Source organism: Chelon labrosus (assembly GCF_963514085.1).
Source record: "Chelon labrosus genome assembly, chromosome: 3".
NCBI lineage: Eukaryota > Metazoa > Chordata > Actinopteri > Mugiliformes > Mugilidae > Chelon > Chelon labrosus.
Genome location: NC_140339.1, coordinates 30,574,966 through 30,592,648, shown reverse-complemented (window position 1 = coordinate 30,592,648; position 17,683 = coordinate 30,574,966). Strand labels below are relative to the sequence as shown.

Genomic DNA, 17,683 nt, shown 5'->3' with positions numbered 1-17,683 from the left:
TGCAAATATTGTTTAAATGGGTAAAAAAAAAAAAAAAAAAAATGAATGCTTTGATTTGCATGTTTAGTATTTCCTGAAATACACCCATAGTGGTGCAGTTGGTTGTAAAAATTGACATAGGTAGTTGTGTTAAATTGAAATCATGTCTATTATCATAATTCCAAACATCAAGCTAGTTGCTGAAATGGCAGAGATTGTTCATGTTGGTTTCATAAATGTATATATATATATATAGATATAGATATATAGATATATATAAAGATATATATATCAGTCCTTTCAGATACAAACCACAAAGTTTTAGTTGCTGCCTGATCAATCCACACTTCTGCTGGAATACTGAACTCTCTTTATCTGGGCCAAACAAAGGAAATGACTGGTCTGAATTGATGGTCTCAACTAAAAGAAGACATTCAAGCATGGTGGGAGCTGCCTGATAAAAGGAGAAAAGGTTGATTGGAGTCTGGATGTCTCCATAACAAGCTGAATTGTGACTTGCACTACTCAAAGGAATTGCAATTCATATATTACAGAGATCTCACCTGTTTTCATTTATCTTCTGTAACCTTGTGTGTTCCCAGACAGACAACCAGGAGTCATGCTCTAATGTCTAAGTCTCCTTGCAGAACCAGTTGCTCTTGTTTTGGGATGCTGTTGAATCAATCTTATCACTAATGAGGATGACTTGACCATCTGTGGTGTGGAATCAGCTGGAACAACTGTAGCTCTGTTCAATTGATGATAGGCTCCACAGTCATCAGGGTGTTTGTGACTGCAAAGCCACCACCATAATGTCTGAAATTCTCTTTGTTTTACACAAGAAGCCTTTAAATGCTTTCTCAGGCATATGTATTGCATACTGACATCTTAGCAAAGTGTCTGAAGGTTTACATTTGCTGTTGCCATTTTAGGTATATTATTGATTTTAATATGGCCGGGCATGCTGCAACGGTCTGTACATTAAAAGAGTACATTAGAGCACTTTGGTGGCTGCAACAAATTGGTCTAAGATACTACATAACTACTACACCCTTGATTTGTATCCAGTTGTTGTATGACATTCCCATGATATCCCCACTGCCTCTCCTCAGTTTCTCCTGTTGTTCTCCACTCAAAAAGCAATTGAGACAAATAACAAGGTGTGGCTTGTTGTTAGATTTGCCCTTTGTTGTCTTTGGCAGTAGCTGACTGCTGTGCATGACAGTACACCTTTTCGTTTACACACCATGCTGCCAGTACGGCCAGTGGTGGACAGTAACGAAGTCAATTTACTTGAGTACTGTACTTAAGTACATTTTTTGAGTATCTGTACTTTACTTGAGTATTATTTTTGGGGGATGCTTTTACTTTCACTCCAATACATTTGAAGGACAAATATTGTACTTTTTACTCCACTACATTTCTGTTGATGCTCTCGTTACGCTACTTTTGAGCTTACGTCAGCTGATTATTTTTTTATTTTATTTTTTTCAAAATTCTGAGAAAATAAACTGTTTCTGCTGATTCGCTACGTCATGCCATACAATCCATACAATGCAGGAAGAAACTGGAGAAACACCTGGAGAAACTCCCATCGAGCACCCGTGGCCCTCTTCCAACGTGAAAAAGCACGTCACGGTATGTAAAGTAGCTACTGACGTTAGCTAGCTTAATGTTTGTTAAATTGCTGATGAGCATTTTAAACGTAACTGTATAAAGAGAGAGAGAGAGAGAGAGAGAGAGAGAGAGAGAGAGAGAGAGGGAAGCTGTCTGCAAGAGAAAGAGTGAGGCTGTGGATTGTAGAGTGGATTGTGTAATGACAATTAAGTTACTTTCCTTTTTTGTATTTCCTGAGATACTTTTTAAATACTTTTACTTAAGTATTTTTTTAACCAAATACTTTAGTACTTTACTTAAGTAAAATTTTGACTAAGCTACTTTTACTTGTATTGGAGTAATATTTGACAAGGAGTATCTGTACTTTTACTCAAGTAGTGAAGGTGTGTACTCTGTCCACCTCTGAGTACGGCAGGTGAACATACAGTAAGTAGCCAGCCACTTAGGACTGCCGTGGATGAGGTACAGTGAGAGGTACTGCTTGTTTGAGTACTGCTGATTCCTGTGTTGTGCAATGAAGTGATGCTGGACTGTTTCATCCAGTGTGCAGACTTGAGCAGGTACATGCAAAGGTGCAACTGCTGACCAGATGACTTAATATTTGTTTCCAAATCACTGGTAGGTCCCCAAATGTTTTTGCAGCTTTTAGGTTCCATACATGGAATGATTCTTGAGACAGCATCGGACTCCAGTAGACTTCCATTAATTCATCAATGAAAAATGAATTAATCAATTGCGTCTGTCCTTTTAAAAGAAGACCACAAGGTGGCAGATCAAATCTCCCTTCATGCACTGTGTTTATGACATGTGTAGTATTTCACCTGCATTCAGATTAAGAAGTTATTTTCTAAACTAATAGCGTCATTTTGCATATGTTGTTGAAAAGCTGGACACAGTTGAACATGAAAAACTACATTAGATTAAGTAAGGTTGAATTTGTCTTTCTTTAATTTGTATCAAACAAGAGTCCTGCTTGTAGAGCAGCATAATAAAGATATGTGTTGGTTGTTGCTGAGCTTCATGTGGACAAATGAGCAGGATTGGAATCCAAAACTGATATCTGTTTGTTTGTTTTGTTGGTTAGGAGACTTACAGCTCCAGGCTAGCATTCCCAAATGTCCCTGTCCACTATCTGACACACCCGAATGTCAGCATTCAAAAGCACACACACCAGCATTATACCCAGCCAATTTACAGCCCAGTGGATCTCCAGATTGTGTTTGCAGCAAAGCCCAATTGGCGTCTTTCCAAAACGCTATTGAGCATATTCCCTGTCTCTGTTTTCTTTATCGTCCTATCAAGATATTTCCCTTGATGGCTGGCCTGTTGCAGGTGGGAGAAGGAGAAATTGTATCTGGATAATGAACTCACACCTTCCTCTTTTTTCACTGCCAGACACTCTGTAAACCTCAGCCATGCTATACCTGCTCTCCCTTCCCTAGGTGTTTGCATCATTATCAAGCTTGAAGATGAGGTGTATTTGTGAAATGCCTGATTTGGGGGGTCAACAGTGTTCCACAGCTGATAATCCCCTAATTGAAATTTGGTTGTAGGATAAGACAGACAGAGTGAGAGGAGTGCGGAGACAGATAGAGAATTAAGGCCGGGAAGATTGTTAAAATTGGTGGGCACAATAATCAATAGCAGTTAGGGGAATGTGTGTAGTGTCAATCTAACAGCTTGTTCTTGTTCTAGGGGGACAAATCCCAGACGTGAAAGCTGCTCAGTAGATCCAGAGCCAGATTGACGTTCCACTTTATTGAGATTTAGTGGGTCTGCATGGATTTGAATGATCCTTGGCGCAGTCCGTCAGTTGTCATGATAATGAATGGTAGATGACAGGTTCAGTGCCGACCATTCTCACTTTGCTGCTCACTGTTGAAGGCAGCCAAACTTTATGACAAGGGCAGCCAAGGGATCTAAATATGACAATATCGGTGGGCCAGAATCATGATTATAAAGAAGAAAGAATGACAGCTTCTTAGTAGACCACACTGTATCTAGATCCATGTCTAGCACAAAGCTTTTGCTGAGATACAAAAGAACCTAACTGAACCAGTTAATATATAATCACCACTGGGCAGGTTGTGCAAAATGTTATTAATTACTCATCCATTTTACTCATACTCAAATAATGGCTTCACTTATTAGCAAACATAACAGGTTATTTAATTATAGTTCAAGTTATTTAACACATATTAGTAGGCTTTTCAGTAGCAGGTATTCAGTAGGCTCACTAGCACTAGCACCACAGTGTGGCAAGCCAATAGCAGACAATGTATAAGTTGTGAGAAGGTGCCTGTCTCACCCCATCCTCTACACACCTTACCTGAGTTCAGTGGAGTTGAATTTGTCTACAACAAAATGACTCTGATTGGTTGGAGGACTAAGCAACTGGGTGCAGGTGTTTGTTTTTTCTTCTCTGTATTGGTTGAAACACGCCACATAATAAAATCCACATGGAGTGTTAAAAAAAATCATATTTTGATAAGAACTGAGTGTGGCAACGGGTGAATCTATGGTAAGTCTGAGCGCCTTTTAACTCAAGAATCCACAACGAGGTTCAAATTTTTGTTACATTGTATACATTTGATTCAGTTGAACTACGGTCCCACAACATTATCAAAAGTCAGCTGGAGAAAAACTAACACCATCCAGGTATTTATGCAGCAAATGAGAAAGAATATTAGTATACAGGAAAGCATTGTCACCTGAAGATAAAGAAATTGGCAGTAGTTTACAAAGGTATCTTAATACTGCCAGTGTACAGTGTATATTATCAGTCTGACAACGTATGCCCATCTGCTATCGATCAGTGTAAAGTATAGAGAGATCTGCTCACTTAGTTAATGACGATAAGCATGTCTTGCAAAATTGTGTAGTTTACTCATAGTTTTGGTTTCAAATTGTATTTCTAATTAAACACATGGTGTCTCCCCTTGTGCTCCTGTCGCTGACAATAACCTGATGTAAGTTCTTGTAATTGATTTGAAAGTCTGAACGTTCCAAAATTGTTTTGTTTCATAAACCAACCGCTTAATGGTTCCAGACTGGGACAACTTTCTTTCATTGGACCAACTTGCGGCTGTTTGCATCTAGTTGTGCCTGCAAGACATTTTTTGGTTCGGATCAACAAATGACTGTTGTGTGTGTGAAAATCTCTCAAAATAAATTATAAGTTCATTATATAATTTTTATCTGATTCCATATAATTAAGGAAATCAGCATGATTTTGATTTTCCTGAGAGTTTTAGTGCACTACACTTTGCAAATAGCTTCACAATTCTGGACATAACATTCAAAAAGATCCAAAAGACTTAACTGCACCTGGTCACATGTTCTTCATTTAATATGAACATAGGCACTGCATTCTGAAATGCTCACTATAATAAAAATATTTTCTGGTTTTCAACACAATGTAACTATATGTGTGTGAGCTGTTTTTAAAGATTGTACAGTATGTTTCCAAAAGCAACCAATAAGCTGGGAGCTGGGTATAACAGATAAAATAGGACTATGAGAAAGTCATGAGATATGAACTAACATAAAGTAATGTTGGTTTGGGTCTTTTTTAATTATTTTGTACATCTCTGGGGAGGAACTGTTGAATAAGGCCAACATATAATTTAAAGGATAGCAACACATTTGAAAAACATTAGCTTTACAAATCTTGTCTATGGCTGTGAATTAACATTTTGCACTTTGAGTACAAATAGAAAAGCGCTATATAAATACAAGACCATTTACCATATTATTTAAAGTGAATGCTTGAAAGATTCCAGTTTAACAACAAGTGTGTAACAGTGCTATTTGTCAGCGTTTCAGTGCTTTGTTTCTGGAAACGTCCATTGGTTTTCTCCCTGAGATGTGTGACTCTCAGAGACATCATCTGCTGAGAAGCTGCCTGTAATACTGACAGGCTCGACTGTGATACGAATAAACAAACTATTACAGGGGATGCTTTATACATATTGAATTTTATTTTAAATCCAACAGAGATGCACATATAGACACAAAGAGATGAGAGAAAGAGATGATTCGGTCAGATGTTCACTCTGCCATTGTCCCTGCTACAGTGGGGAATATTACTACACAGTCAGGCTTAACAGCTGACCAAATCTATCTCTGTCTGCAGCTCTCTTTTTCTCCCTCTGCTTGTTTTGCTTCGAAAATGTGTTTGTGACAATGAGCTTATAAGACAGATATATTGCATAGCAATATTAGTTGTTATTTTTGTCTATTAATATGTTTTAAACTGGCTACAGGGCAAACAAACTACTACATAATGCAATGAAATACAACAGAAGCTAAGAGCACAAGAGTAAAGCTCTTCCATAGAATTAATTATCCAGATAAGATTTTATAAGTATCTCAAGTTCATTAAGTCCAAATCAGTAAATTAACAACCCACTGAGATATCCTAATCAAACAAATCAAAATATGTGGCTACTACCCTGAGTTTTAAAAGGGCAGGAGAAATCTTTAAGTAGAAAATTACCAATTAGTAGCAATATGTTTTCAGTGTTGTCAGCTGGGGCTTTCCTTTACAGAAAACAGAGCTGCCTTAAGTAAGTAAAATAAATGCAGCTCACTGGTGGAGTGGGGCAAAAAGTAAACATAGAACGCAGGCAAGGCCACAAGCTGATAATTATTTGGGCTCATTTACAGTCGTTTGTTTTTCACAGAAGCATTGCACAGACTCCTGATGTGTTTGTGTGTGGAAAATGATGAAATTTAAGTAATGGCTCAGACGTCAAGCACGTCGCTCTTTGTGACACATTTTGGACAGCTTGTGTACTGCAGGCCTGTCTATCCCCTCGACATCAAACGTTTTTTATCCACTTCTGAAAGTCTGCAGAGTGAACTCACCTTCGCATCCTGATTTTAAATGTTATGCTAAACACAGATGGAAATTCACTCCCACACAAAACCAAACTTACTGGCTGAATATATGAACACCGTTTGTTGGTGTGAAGCCTTAAACGTGTGGTACCCAAGGATTGCTGATGTTAAACTTTTAAAACTGCACAGGTTGCAGTTGGGTATGTTTTAGTGAGTAGGAGTTCAAACAGCTTGTAAGCCTGCAGAAGACTGGTGCTTTGGATGAGATAATGACTTGAATCCACAAAAGGTGTCAGATTGACTAACAGGGATTCACATTACTTTTTGTCTATTCCGTATTGAATTCAGTGTACATGTGAAGAAAAGGCAACGTGGGAGTGAAACCTGAATAAAGTTAATAAATTTAAGGAAAGTGTTGTCATTTTACTGGAAACCTGCCTGTAACTTTCACAGACCCCAGGAGACTAAGAAAAACAAAATACCATGTTTAGACTCTGAAATAGAGCGATTCTCTGTGACAAAAAGACTGCTTTGTCTGTCTGGGAAATTTACTGTAAGCCTTTCTTTCCTCTTCGCCCCCCTGGTAGCGTTTTAAATTGATCGATTCTGCATTATTTGAATCTAATGTAGTGACGTGTTATTGGAAAGAGGAGTGATGGATTTGGATGTGCAAGACTGGGCATTGATCACTAAGAAAGAGGAGGTCGGGTCGTTTCCCCGAGGATCTCCCTGACACGAACCGACAGACGCGCATACTCCTGCGCGCTAGTACTTGTGGTACTGTGTGGGTTTATGTACGTGAGTGCTAGCGCGAGTTGGTTCGACTTACTGCTGCTTTGCTGAGAAGTCCTTTTCCCTTGAGAGAATCCCTGAACGCTGCATCGCCCTGGAATAGATGCGTTTTCCTGGCTGCTCTGGCAATGCATGCGTGAGCAAAGTCTCATCAGAACATCTGAGTTACTCAGAAAACGGATTTTCTTATCATAACAAGTCGGTTCCTTCTAAATGTGCAGTCGTCGATCGATTGTGCACATTTTCCAGCAACTAGTGGATTAAGTAGGATCGTACGAGATCGGTCTGTGAAAACGCACGCAAGAGGGAGCGTGAAAGCGAACGGAGGTAGGCGCGCACTCGAGCTGTAAGAAGCATTTTTCCCGGAACGCGCGCACACAGACAGCGCTGCTTGTGAGACAGCAGACAGAGGAGGGCAGGAGAGAAGGAGGACAGGAATACAAGCGCGTAGAGACAAAGTTCTCCTGCTTCGAGTTTAACTATGGTGCCAACAAATATCTGCGTTCCACTTTGATAAAGTTTTGGATCCTAACGGAAGAGAAGCCATATCCCTATAAGGAACGGGTGCACACATGGATTTCGGCAAAGCACCAGCGCTTTAGTGCAGTGGAACCAAAGAGATACCCAGTCATGTTTTGGGTCGCATTTTTACCAGCTTTGATTTCGTGCGCAGTCGGGAACAGGACCATGGAGCAGATGCCATTTTTTCACGGCCATGTATTTGAGAACTCATCGCCGGGTTCCCGGGTCAACGGCCTGAGCGTCCCGTTAAAGCGGCTCAACTCGCAAAGGTTGTGCGGTGCCGGCGAATCCGCTTCAGCGGCAGCGCACTTCAAACTCCTGGGAGAGGGGAGCGAGAATTTCAGAGTCCTTGCGCACCACAAACGAGGGCATATTTTATTGAAGACTTCTGGGGTTTTGGACAGAGAGGAGCGGGCTGAATACGCTCTGGGTCTGGGTTTATGTTGCGGACAATGCGTGGGACTCTTCCGGGAAGAGGAGGACGAGACTCAACTTGTCGCCGAGGTGGCATCCATCAAAGTGGACGTTCTGGACACCAACGACCACCAGCCAAGTTTCCCAGATTCCGATGTAAAACTGAGCCTGGACGATGCCACAGCGCTCCGCACGGCGATCTACACGGTCACCGCGCGGGACGGCGACAGTGGCAAGAATGCTGAGCTCATCTACTTTGCTTTACCCAAAAACGGGAGTTTTTACGCGGTTCCCAAAACTGGTGATATTCTTCTTGTTGACTCCATCCTCGGTCTGGACGAACCTATTAAGTTTCAAATATTTGCCCGGGACCGCGGGTGGCCAGCTCGCACAAGCCAAAGCATCGCAGTGGAAATAAATCCACGGCAATGGCCCGTGGCGCCCGCAATGAACCCCCAACCGGGGAATCGGAAACCGAATTCGCAAATGAAGGTTCCAGCGCGGAGATCCAGGTCAGTGCTGGAGTCGGACAACCCTGTTTTCATCAATGTATCCGAGGATGCGGGGATCGGTTCAGTGGTGATGAACCTGAACCCGGTGAGGTTTCAGTCGGCCACGTTTGAGCTGGTGGAGCCCGACGTGGAGAGCTCTCCGGTCAGCGTGAGTCGGGACAGCGGGGATATAGTGATATCACGGAGACTGGACCGCGAGACTGAGCCTCTGGTGGAGATCACTGTCAAAGTACAGGATAAAAGAGGTGAGACAAAGATAAAGCGCATGTGTGTGAGTGAGCGACCCGCTGTCTGTGTGTGTGTATATATCCTCTTAGACTGCTAACAGTCTAAGAGGAAGACGAGGAGGGAGTGAGACACAGTAACTGAACACATCGGTTTCTTTGCGCATTTCCTGTGTGCCTTCACTGCACAAGTTGAGCAATAAAACATAATTTGTACTTAATTTTACGAGGAACACATTCTCGTCTCTCTTATACACCTGTGTGAAATTCGCCACTTTGCCTTCATTGCGTGCGTAAATACGCACGGAGATGGAGAATGTCCTTACGCACTCGCTTTCATTTGATTGACAACTTTTTTATGATATTACCGTATGGAATGTATCATTTTTTATAGAAAAGCCTGACTAAAAAGCACTAAAGCCTGAAACCAATGTGCTAAATCTTTATTGTCCGATCACAAATAAAAATGTATGGGTTAATGATGGTGCACAGTGCTATCCCCTCCCTAAAACGTCTTCCTTTCGAGGACGTTATATTGAGTACATTTTGGACAAATGTTAAATATATTTTTTCTTAACTAAATTATGTCAGATTATTGTCATATTGGACATGGTGTTAGAAACCCTATTTGCTTGGAATAGGAATATGGAGAGTGGGCAGTCAGTGTGCACTGCATCTTGAGTGTTGGTGGAAGTTGGTGGCAGGTCATGGGGGTAGTTTCTGTTAGGTGTGAGGAAACTCCATACATATACTGTAGTATAGACCCCAATCACCTCAAATAGGATTGTGACCACGATTCTATTTTGTAACACTAGCCACTGAGATACCTTGCAGCCTCAGTTTTCAGAAACAATATTCTCAAGTGACCTCACATTCACGAAACCAGGTTGAACATTGCTCAGACTGTGAGATGAGAAAAATTCAAGCATTCCCACAAGAGTCTGTGTCAGAGTGTCCAGTGTTTACAATGGAGGTTAAACTGAGTGACATTCATCAGTGTTGATGATGATTCATGTGCTTAGATAAATTAGGGCAGTGCGTATGTGTCTGCTGCGGGTGCCAGCAGCAACAGATGCTAGGATGTCAGGGGAGAAGCAAGCCACATAGCGGCCATCGTACCAACAGGTTAATTATCACCTGCGGATAAAACAGAGAGAGGGCAGAGAGACAGAGAGATAGTGCAGCCACATTCACATTAATAAATGCATATGTTAAGGAATGAATCTCAGAATCTCTGGGCAAACTGACTGACACAGCACTGGAAACTAGAATATACACGGTAAAAACATCATGTATCATATACAAAAAGGTCTAATACTGAGAGTACACTTGGCTCTACCTGTGTATCTGTTTATCCGTCAGTGCATCTGATTGTACACATTTACTGGAAAGACACTTGTTCCATTAAGAACAGTTAACAGTATTTGACTGGAGTAGTGACCTAATCAATGTGGCCTATTGGTCTTGGTAATGTGAGCTATCCTGATGCAGAAAAGAAGCTGAGCCTGCTCCTGGCACACATAGCTAATTTACACTTCCAGTAACTATGTGCAATGCTGGCTAACTGTCACAGCAATTTCCTTTTAAACACATCAGTACTGATGAGAAAATGACGCGTTTTCAGCGTCAAATGTGGCACCTTTCACATTTAACCTTACACCATCCCCTCACGAGACGTAGCTTTTGTCCAGTTGTGGTTTCATTCTAAGCAGTTACTCACTTGGGAGTTTTTCCGCCCATGTTTACCCAAGGTGCATTGCTGTAGGCAGGAATGCAAACCTTTTTGTAACCAAAGCAAGTAGAACAAATTTCACCAGCAGATGAAAATTGTTTCCTCACTCATCTTTTCTGACAGGCTACATTTTTATATATTTTTTTTTCCCACAAATTAACAGCAATCAACACACACACATAAGACAGATGGCATAATAAGTTTCTAGAACATTTAATTGTTAGGACATTGATGGAGGATGAACAAAACTGTGGTATTTTTATTTGTAGAAGCTGTTAATAGTGTATGCATGGGGCTCGTGCCTTTTTTATGAAATTAAAATTGACTACGTAGGAATTGTATTTTAATATGTGATCCAGTCAGATGCAATAAGGATGAGGTAAGTATATTTGATTAGTGTATTTGAAGATTAAAGACACATCACACATTGTTCTTATGTGGCTAAATCCCATTCTCACTAGTGCTTATTTGGATGATTAAATCTTGAATGAACGGGTACATCCACCCAGCTCTAACAGGATGCATGTTAATATATAAAGTTTTAAGAGGAGGATTAGCATAAATGTTTCCTAAATGGATGGCTCGTGAAAAAAAGCCTAAAAGCCTAACCTTTTATGAGTTTGATTGGAGGGAAGGAAGGGGGCATGGGTTGAAACACATTACCATGACTTAACTGTTTGCTAAGCCCGGAAATGAACACTTGCCGTCTTTCAGTACGAAGCAGCAGAGGCCAGTGGTGGTGGTGGGGGTGGTGGTGGGGGGCTGGTTCAGCTCGGTGTCTCAAACAGGAGGAACGCAGCATCCTTGTGGTTGTTGGTGGCCTGGTTGAAGTCTTTTAATCTGTTTGGAGTGGAGAGTCCTGCTGGAACCTCGACCTCCCTCCATCTGCTCGCATTATCCCTGTAATCCCATCTCATTCTCTCTGTCTGTCTCCCTGCCTTGCTTTCCCTACCTCTCTCTCTCTTGCTCTCTTACTTTGTCGTTCTTATTTTCACTCTTACTCCAGGGATTTAGTTTAGTAAGGGCACAGTTTTAGAGTGCGAGATAGAAAGCCTCTGACATGATTCTTAGAGGGACAGATGTGGGTGTGTGTGTGTGAGGCTGAAAGCATTACTACTTGGGAGCAATGATATCTTGTTGTTTGCGTTTGGGGTCCACTCAGCAAGTGTGAGATAGAGCTGAATGTGTGTGTGAGTGTGGTTGTATTACTCATATTGCGAGTATGAAAATACATTGTTTATGTTGGAGTTCATAAGGCTATGCTCTTCATTTCAAACCAGGTAATATCACCCTCTGCTTTTTCCTCAAACATAAACCTGTATATATTTGTACACTCAGGTTTTGGGTTTGATATTCCAAGCTCCTCATTTTCACAAGTCGTTCAATACTGTGCCAGCCCCTATAAAAGCAGCCAGTCAGTGCCCATTAATTTCCCCCAAGCGTTCTTCCTCCCCCTCTAAAACAGCCAATATGAGGCCGTTCCTTGACTGTAGTGAGTTCTCTTGGCACAATGATTAATGAAATTATTAATGTGGTTTATGAGTGAAATGATTCATTTCGTTACTTAGTCTTCAGAGCATCACTTGCATCACTCATTGAAAAAGACACGTTTTTCTTGTCATATTTTATTTCCTTCTCCTATCTCTATTATGGTATCTTCCATACTTAAACTATCAAGCTTAGCACTGCCTCAAATAGACAAGAGCTTGTAGAGAAACTAATGATCATATCTCTTCTGACTATGACAGTCTTTGGACCTGTTCAGACCTTGCATTAAGATCCAATCTGGGCTATCCGATCGAAAGTGACCAGCTTGAGGTACGTGTGTTCAGACCTGGCATTAACATGCGTCACCAACTGCATCTCCAGATCCGATCTCAGTTTCGCGCTCTTTCGCAAATAAATGTCACATTCACCTGGGGTGCAGTAAAATATTTAAACAGCTATTGTCTCTAACTACTGTCTCTAATGTATCTCTACCGCTGCTCCAGAACCAAGGACAGTGCTGTTTTATGTGTGTGCGTCATGATTTTAGCACACGCTGAAGTTAAGTTATTATTTATCTCCGCCCTGATGTTAGTTAGGCCTGCACAAAGACATTGGTGAATGAGGAAATATTTCTCAACATGGCTATTCATACCATAGTTTTTTCTGAATAAATGAGACAAAACGCCACTGACGCAGGAGCACCCCTGTAGAGTATAGATGGTCTTTAATGTGACTTTAATGTGACTGGGGTTGTTCACACCTGTACTTTACATGATAGAATACCCCAGATCGGATCTTGATGCAAGGTCTGAACAGGCCCTTTAGGACAAGAGACCTGGATAATGTTGAACAAAAGGATTAATTACAGAGAAGTTAGCCATTTGTATCGTAATTTATCTTCAGTGGTCACTTTAATGTAATTAATGTATTCACAAGGAGAGGAGCAGAGGGGTTCTACAGGACTCTCGCCACATGAGGAGTGTTTGACTACAACAAAGCTTTGTGCGTGTATATGTGTTGAGAGCTGTCAAAGCTGTAAAGATTTGTAATCGAGTTTTTGAGAGAAGATTTTTATATTCCTCAAAGGAAAAAAAAAAAAAAGGTTTCAGGTGCCATATCTACGTTTAGCAGTGTGAAGAGTTAAGAACATAACAAAACAAGCAGAGAGCTGCACTGAGCCTCTGGGATGATTCTCAGTGGGATCAGTAATGTTAGCAAACCTTCCGTATTATAGGAAGTCATTTGTTTTATTACCACCATCCAAGTTGTTTGTTTGAGATTTAAAAGAAATAAATAGGATGTCAGCTAATTCCACTTGTGTCCTGTGCAGACTCAGAAGTTCTTCAGTTAAATTGCTGTTTATGTGCAGCAATTTAACAATGTGGAAAAGGAGATAATTTAGAAACGGGTGATAATTGCGATTTTAAAGAATTTTAAAACCTCCATATCATTATATTTCTTTAGTTGTTTTACCAAATTTACATGATTATACATAGTGTGCCTCAAGAACACTTTATGTTTACTATGCTAACAGCATAAAGAACACAATGTACAATGTAAAATGCAATTTTATATCCATCCATCCTACCCCAGCTGTCATGGGGTGAGAGGCAGGGTACACCCTAGACAGATTGCCACTCTATCGCAGGGCTAACACAGAAAGACAAATGACCATTCACACTCACATCCACACCTACAGCCAAATTAGACTCACCAATTAACCTAACATGCATGTCTTTGGAACAAGGGAGGAAGACAGAGCACCCAAAGAAAACCCATACAGGCACAAACTCTGCACAGAAAGCCCCCATCTGGCCAGCTGGTTGGACGGTTCGAAACCAGTACCTTCTAGCTGTGCAGTGTTAGTCCTAATAATTACACCACTGTGTCACAATTTTATACTTTTTAATACATAACTGTTGCAAAGTCAGTTTCAATAAACAATTTGCAAACATTAAATCACTTCAGAGAATTTGTGTAAATGGTGACTTATGGATGTGTCAAAATAAATCAAAACATAATTTCTGCATTTCTGCAGTTGAGATTTGTCACTTTCTTCCTAGAAATATTGCAAAATTAAAAGATTCACATTTTTAAGAGCTCAGACGTGCCTGTGTTGGTCCTGCAAGTGTGCGTGGAGACTGTGTGTGCGAGCATGGGATTTTGATTAATGAAGAGAGACAGCTGGCTTTTAATCAAGGAAACTGTTGGTTGATCTCACACAGATTCTGCCACTTACAACTGCACCGAACACACATGCACATAGACAAACAGAAACGCAGAAACACATGAAGAAGCTGTGTTAACACAATGACCAAAATGAGCTGTGAATTTAGGCTTCTTGGTCATGTAAATGCAGATGCTTATGCAGCCAGTCTACATTTCAAACACACATGCATTGATACACATATATGTACTGTACATTTTCCACAAAAATATAACATTGGGTGTTCCAAGTTTCTAAAATACATTTCATTCCAGATGGACGACAGAGGCAAAGCCTATTAGCCGCATATGTTACTCGTCTTTTGTTTATTGAGATTGAACAGTCTGCATTAATTTGTTCCTTCAAAATGTACAAACTAGCACATTCTTGGGCTTCTGTGCACACACGTGTATGCATACGAAATAAGTACACACCCATGGTTAGCTGCATTAGTCCACACAAACTCCATGAAGACACTTCAGTGTTTCTTTCTTTTCTTTTTTGGGGGGCACTAATTTCATTGCATTTCTTTGTCTGTCATACAGACAAAGAAATAAATAAATATAAACACAGTGAGATACACACAGTCAGCACACAGTTCAGCTTATTATCCAGAGAGACTGTGGTTTCATCAAGGAGTTTCACCCTGGTTAAACTGCATCTCACAGCAGACTTTCACCGACTCACTACGTTTTGCTTTCTTTCTCTTCAGTGCCCAATGATCCTTTTTTTTTTCATTGTCTTCGTGTCTTTTATGTAAATAGTTCATTAAGAAACATCAGAATTTAAAAGTCTCGACCAAGCTTTCACTACAATTATATAGCTTCCAGAGGCAGCTCTGATTGTTCTTTTCACTTGTGTTTTGTGTATCTCCGATGGGCTGCTGCAGAGAGAAACACACAGTCCTGATTTTCTTCACTCACATTCAGATTTGTGACTCTAAGTCTTTCACCAATGGTTTGCCATCTTTGGTTTCTTGAAATCCCAGTCTTGAGTTTTAGTTCAGTTACTGTATGATCTGCTGTGAGCACAGGTGAAAAGGGAAATTGCTTGGTACCATAAAGATAAACAATGACTCATTAAAAGAGCTTGGAGTTTTGGATGGTAGTTTTTGACATCATAAATGAGGGCAGATTTTCTGAAGAAAGCTTACCTGTGTTCTATTAATATGACAGCAAAACCCAAAGTTTAAGATGTTGAAAGAAATTAATCCAAACCTTTGTTGCTAAGGTTGAAACATCGAGAGTTGAAATGACAGTTAAAACTGTCGAGTTCAAACTTTGTGCGGAACTAAGATTCAGTTTAAATGTATACAATACATGAAGCTCAAACACAGAGAGGAATGTACATGGAAAATGTCAGATCAAGTATAGGAACTAAAGGTTCATATAAGCCTAAGTGACAACATAGTCTCACATTGTTTTTTTGCTGATGTATGTGTGTATGTGTGTGCATACATATATACGTGTATATATATATGTGTGTGTGTGTGTGTGTGTGTATATATAAATGTATATATATATATCTTCCTTATTTTTTACATTTTTTTATCTCATATTTGTACATTTTGTGTTTAAGTTGCTGCATCGTATGCCTTTGAGGAAAGTAATTTCAATCCTGTTTATGTGTCAGAATTGACAATAAGCTGACTTTGACTTTTGACTTTGACTTTGTGAAATCTACAGTATCTTGCACAAGATAAGTAGACTCCTTCCATCGGCTATCATTTCCAGATACTGTGAAAGTTTCAGCAACATTTAGTGTAGAAGTGCATTGCTTTATTCCTGTTCAGTTTGATTTCATTCCAAATGCAGTGCAGATGCCAAGAGAGGAGGCCAAAATTTCATGAAGTCGGCGAAGTCAGTGCAGTTGTGACAACCTGTAATATTCAGTAATTCAGAACAAACAGATGCTTGTTTGGTCTCGGATTTAACCACCTTTCAGTCCGTGAAATCTAACATCATCTCCACTGATGAAGCAATGTTAAGATGAATTATACCAACATTAGGACAGCAACAATTCATTTGAAATACTTGTCTCTGCATCAGGCTGAAAAGAGTTGGAGACAGGCTGTAGCCTCATTCAGTCCTGACCTGCAGTCCATCAGCGCTGAACCTTAAAAAGCTTTTCATCATTTAATGTCAAGTAGTTATTTCAATTTCTCACCTTTCAAAAAAATCACCTTAAAATTAGTGCTTTTAACTTTATGGACTTTCTTCTGCATAGACCAAAAGAAACCTTTTAAAGTCTGAAATGCTTTGGCAGTCATGTAATTACTGAAGACTGTAGGGAGAAGTGTAACTATAAGAATAATCTATTCTTTCATTTCCCAGGTATTATTTCCACCCAGCTTATGCCTCTTGTACACATAAATTGTTAGAATATTTGAATGTGTTTAAACTGTGTTCCTGGAGCGTGACAATAAATGTATCTGTTGAAGCATCAAGTTCAACAGATCACTGATGATATCGTTATTGTAGATCTCTGAAAAACGTATATGTCTGTATGAACATTTTAACTAATTCACCAAACTATTTTGATCACAGGAGGTCCGAGCTGAGGACAGTTTTGACCTCCTGGTGTCCAGTACAATCTGGGGACCAGGGGGAATGCAAATGTTCAAGGAGGTCCATCCAGTAACTGTTGACATATTTGAGTCTAGTAATTTGGTTTAATTCTAGTTGGCTTTCTTTCACCGTGGAGAAACTGATACATGCAGACAACACACATTTTATTATACAGAAGACTTTCAAAAACGTTTCAGTGACATACTGCAAAGTGAAAGCCACCAGTGAATTGCTGAATTGTAAGACTACCATACATTCATACAAGTGCTTGTTATTGCAGCCTGATTGTTTGAGGATCAGGAAGTCAAACCGGAAGGTCCTCTAGTGGAAACCAATATGAAGACAACAGGTGAACAGGTTAACGAGCTCGACTACAGAACAGTGTGGTAATGATCAAGGACCACAGCTGGCTAGAAAAGAACTACAATATTATTTCCATAGCTGAATCCCTAGAAGCTTTTCTACAGAGGCCTACAGCACTGGTAGCCAGACTAGAGATGTGCCTGAGAGGGAATAAATGGGAATAATCAAAATTAAAAGGACATGCGTGGAAAATGACTGCTTTAACATTGTACCACAGGGCTTTAATCAGTTTGTAAATTCTGTGAAAACTCTAAATAAATCTAGTAAGTTTAGGGAAGACGGTTATCTAAACTGTAAATATAAATTCGTCCCTATCTATTTGCACAGTCAGCCATCATACATAATGACAAGTTGAGAAATAATTGAATTTGCTTTCTTGGTGCGCTAAATGAAAAGATCATAGCCTGCCTTCGTCATGTCAGTCT

General features: G+C 40.1%; 1 protein-coding gene across 1 annotated transcript in view; it reads left to right on the top strand.

Moving 5' to 3' along the window:
* Positions 1 to 7,860: 7,860 nt before the first annotated feature.
* LOC311485741 (neural-cadherin) overlaps positions 7,861 to 17,683 on the top strand; it is a gene marked incomplete at both ends in the record, with an annotated part of 265,222 nt that continues 255,399 nt past the window's right edge. Inside the window, one exon of the mRNA XM_084541334.1 lies at positions 7,861 to 8,923. Within this exon, the coding sequence (XP_084397460.1) occupies positions 7,861 to 8,923 (1,063 nt within the window). The remainder of the gene's footprint in view (positions 8,924 to 17,683) is intronic.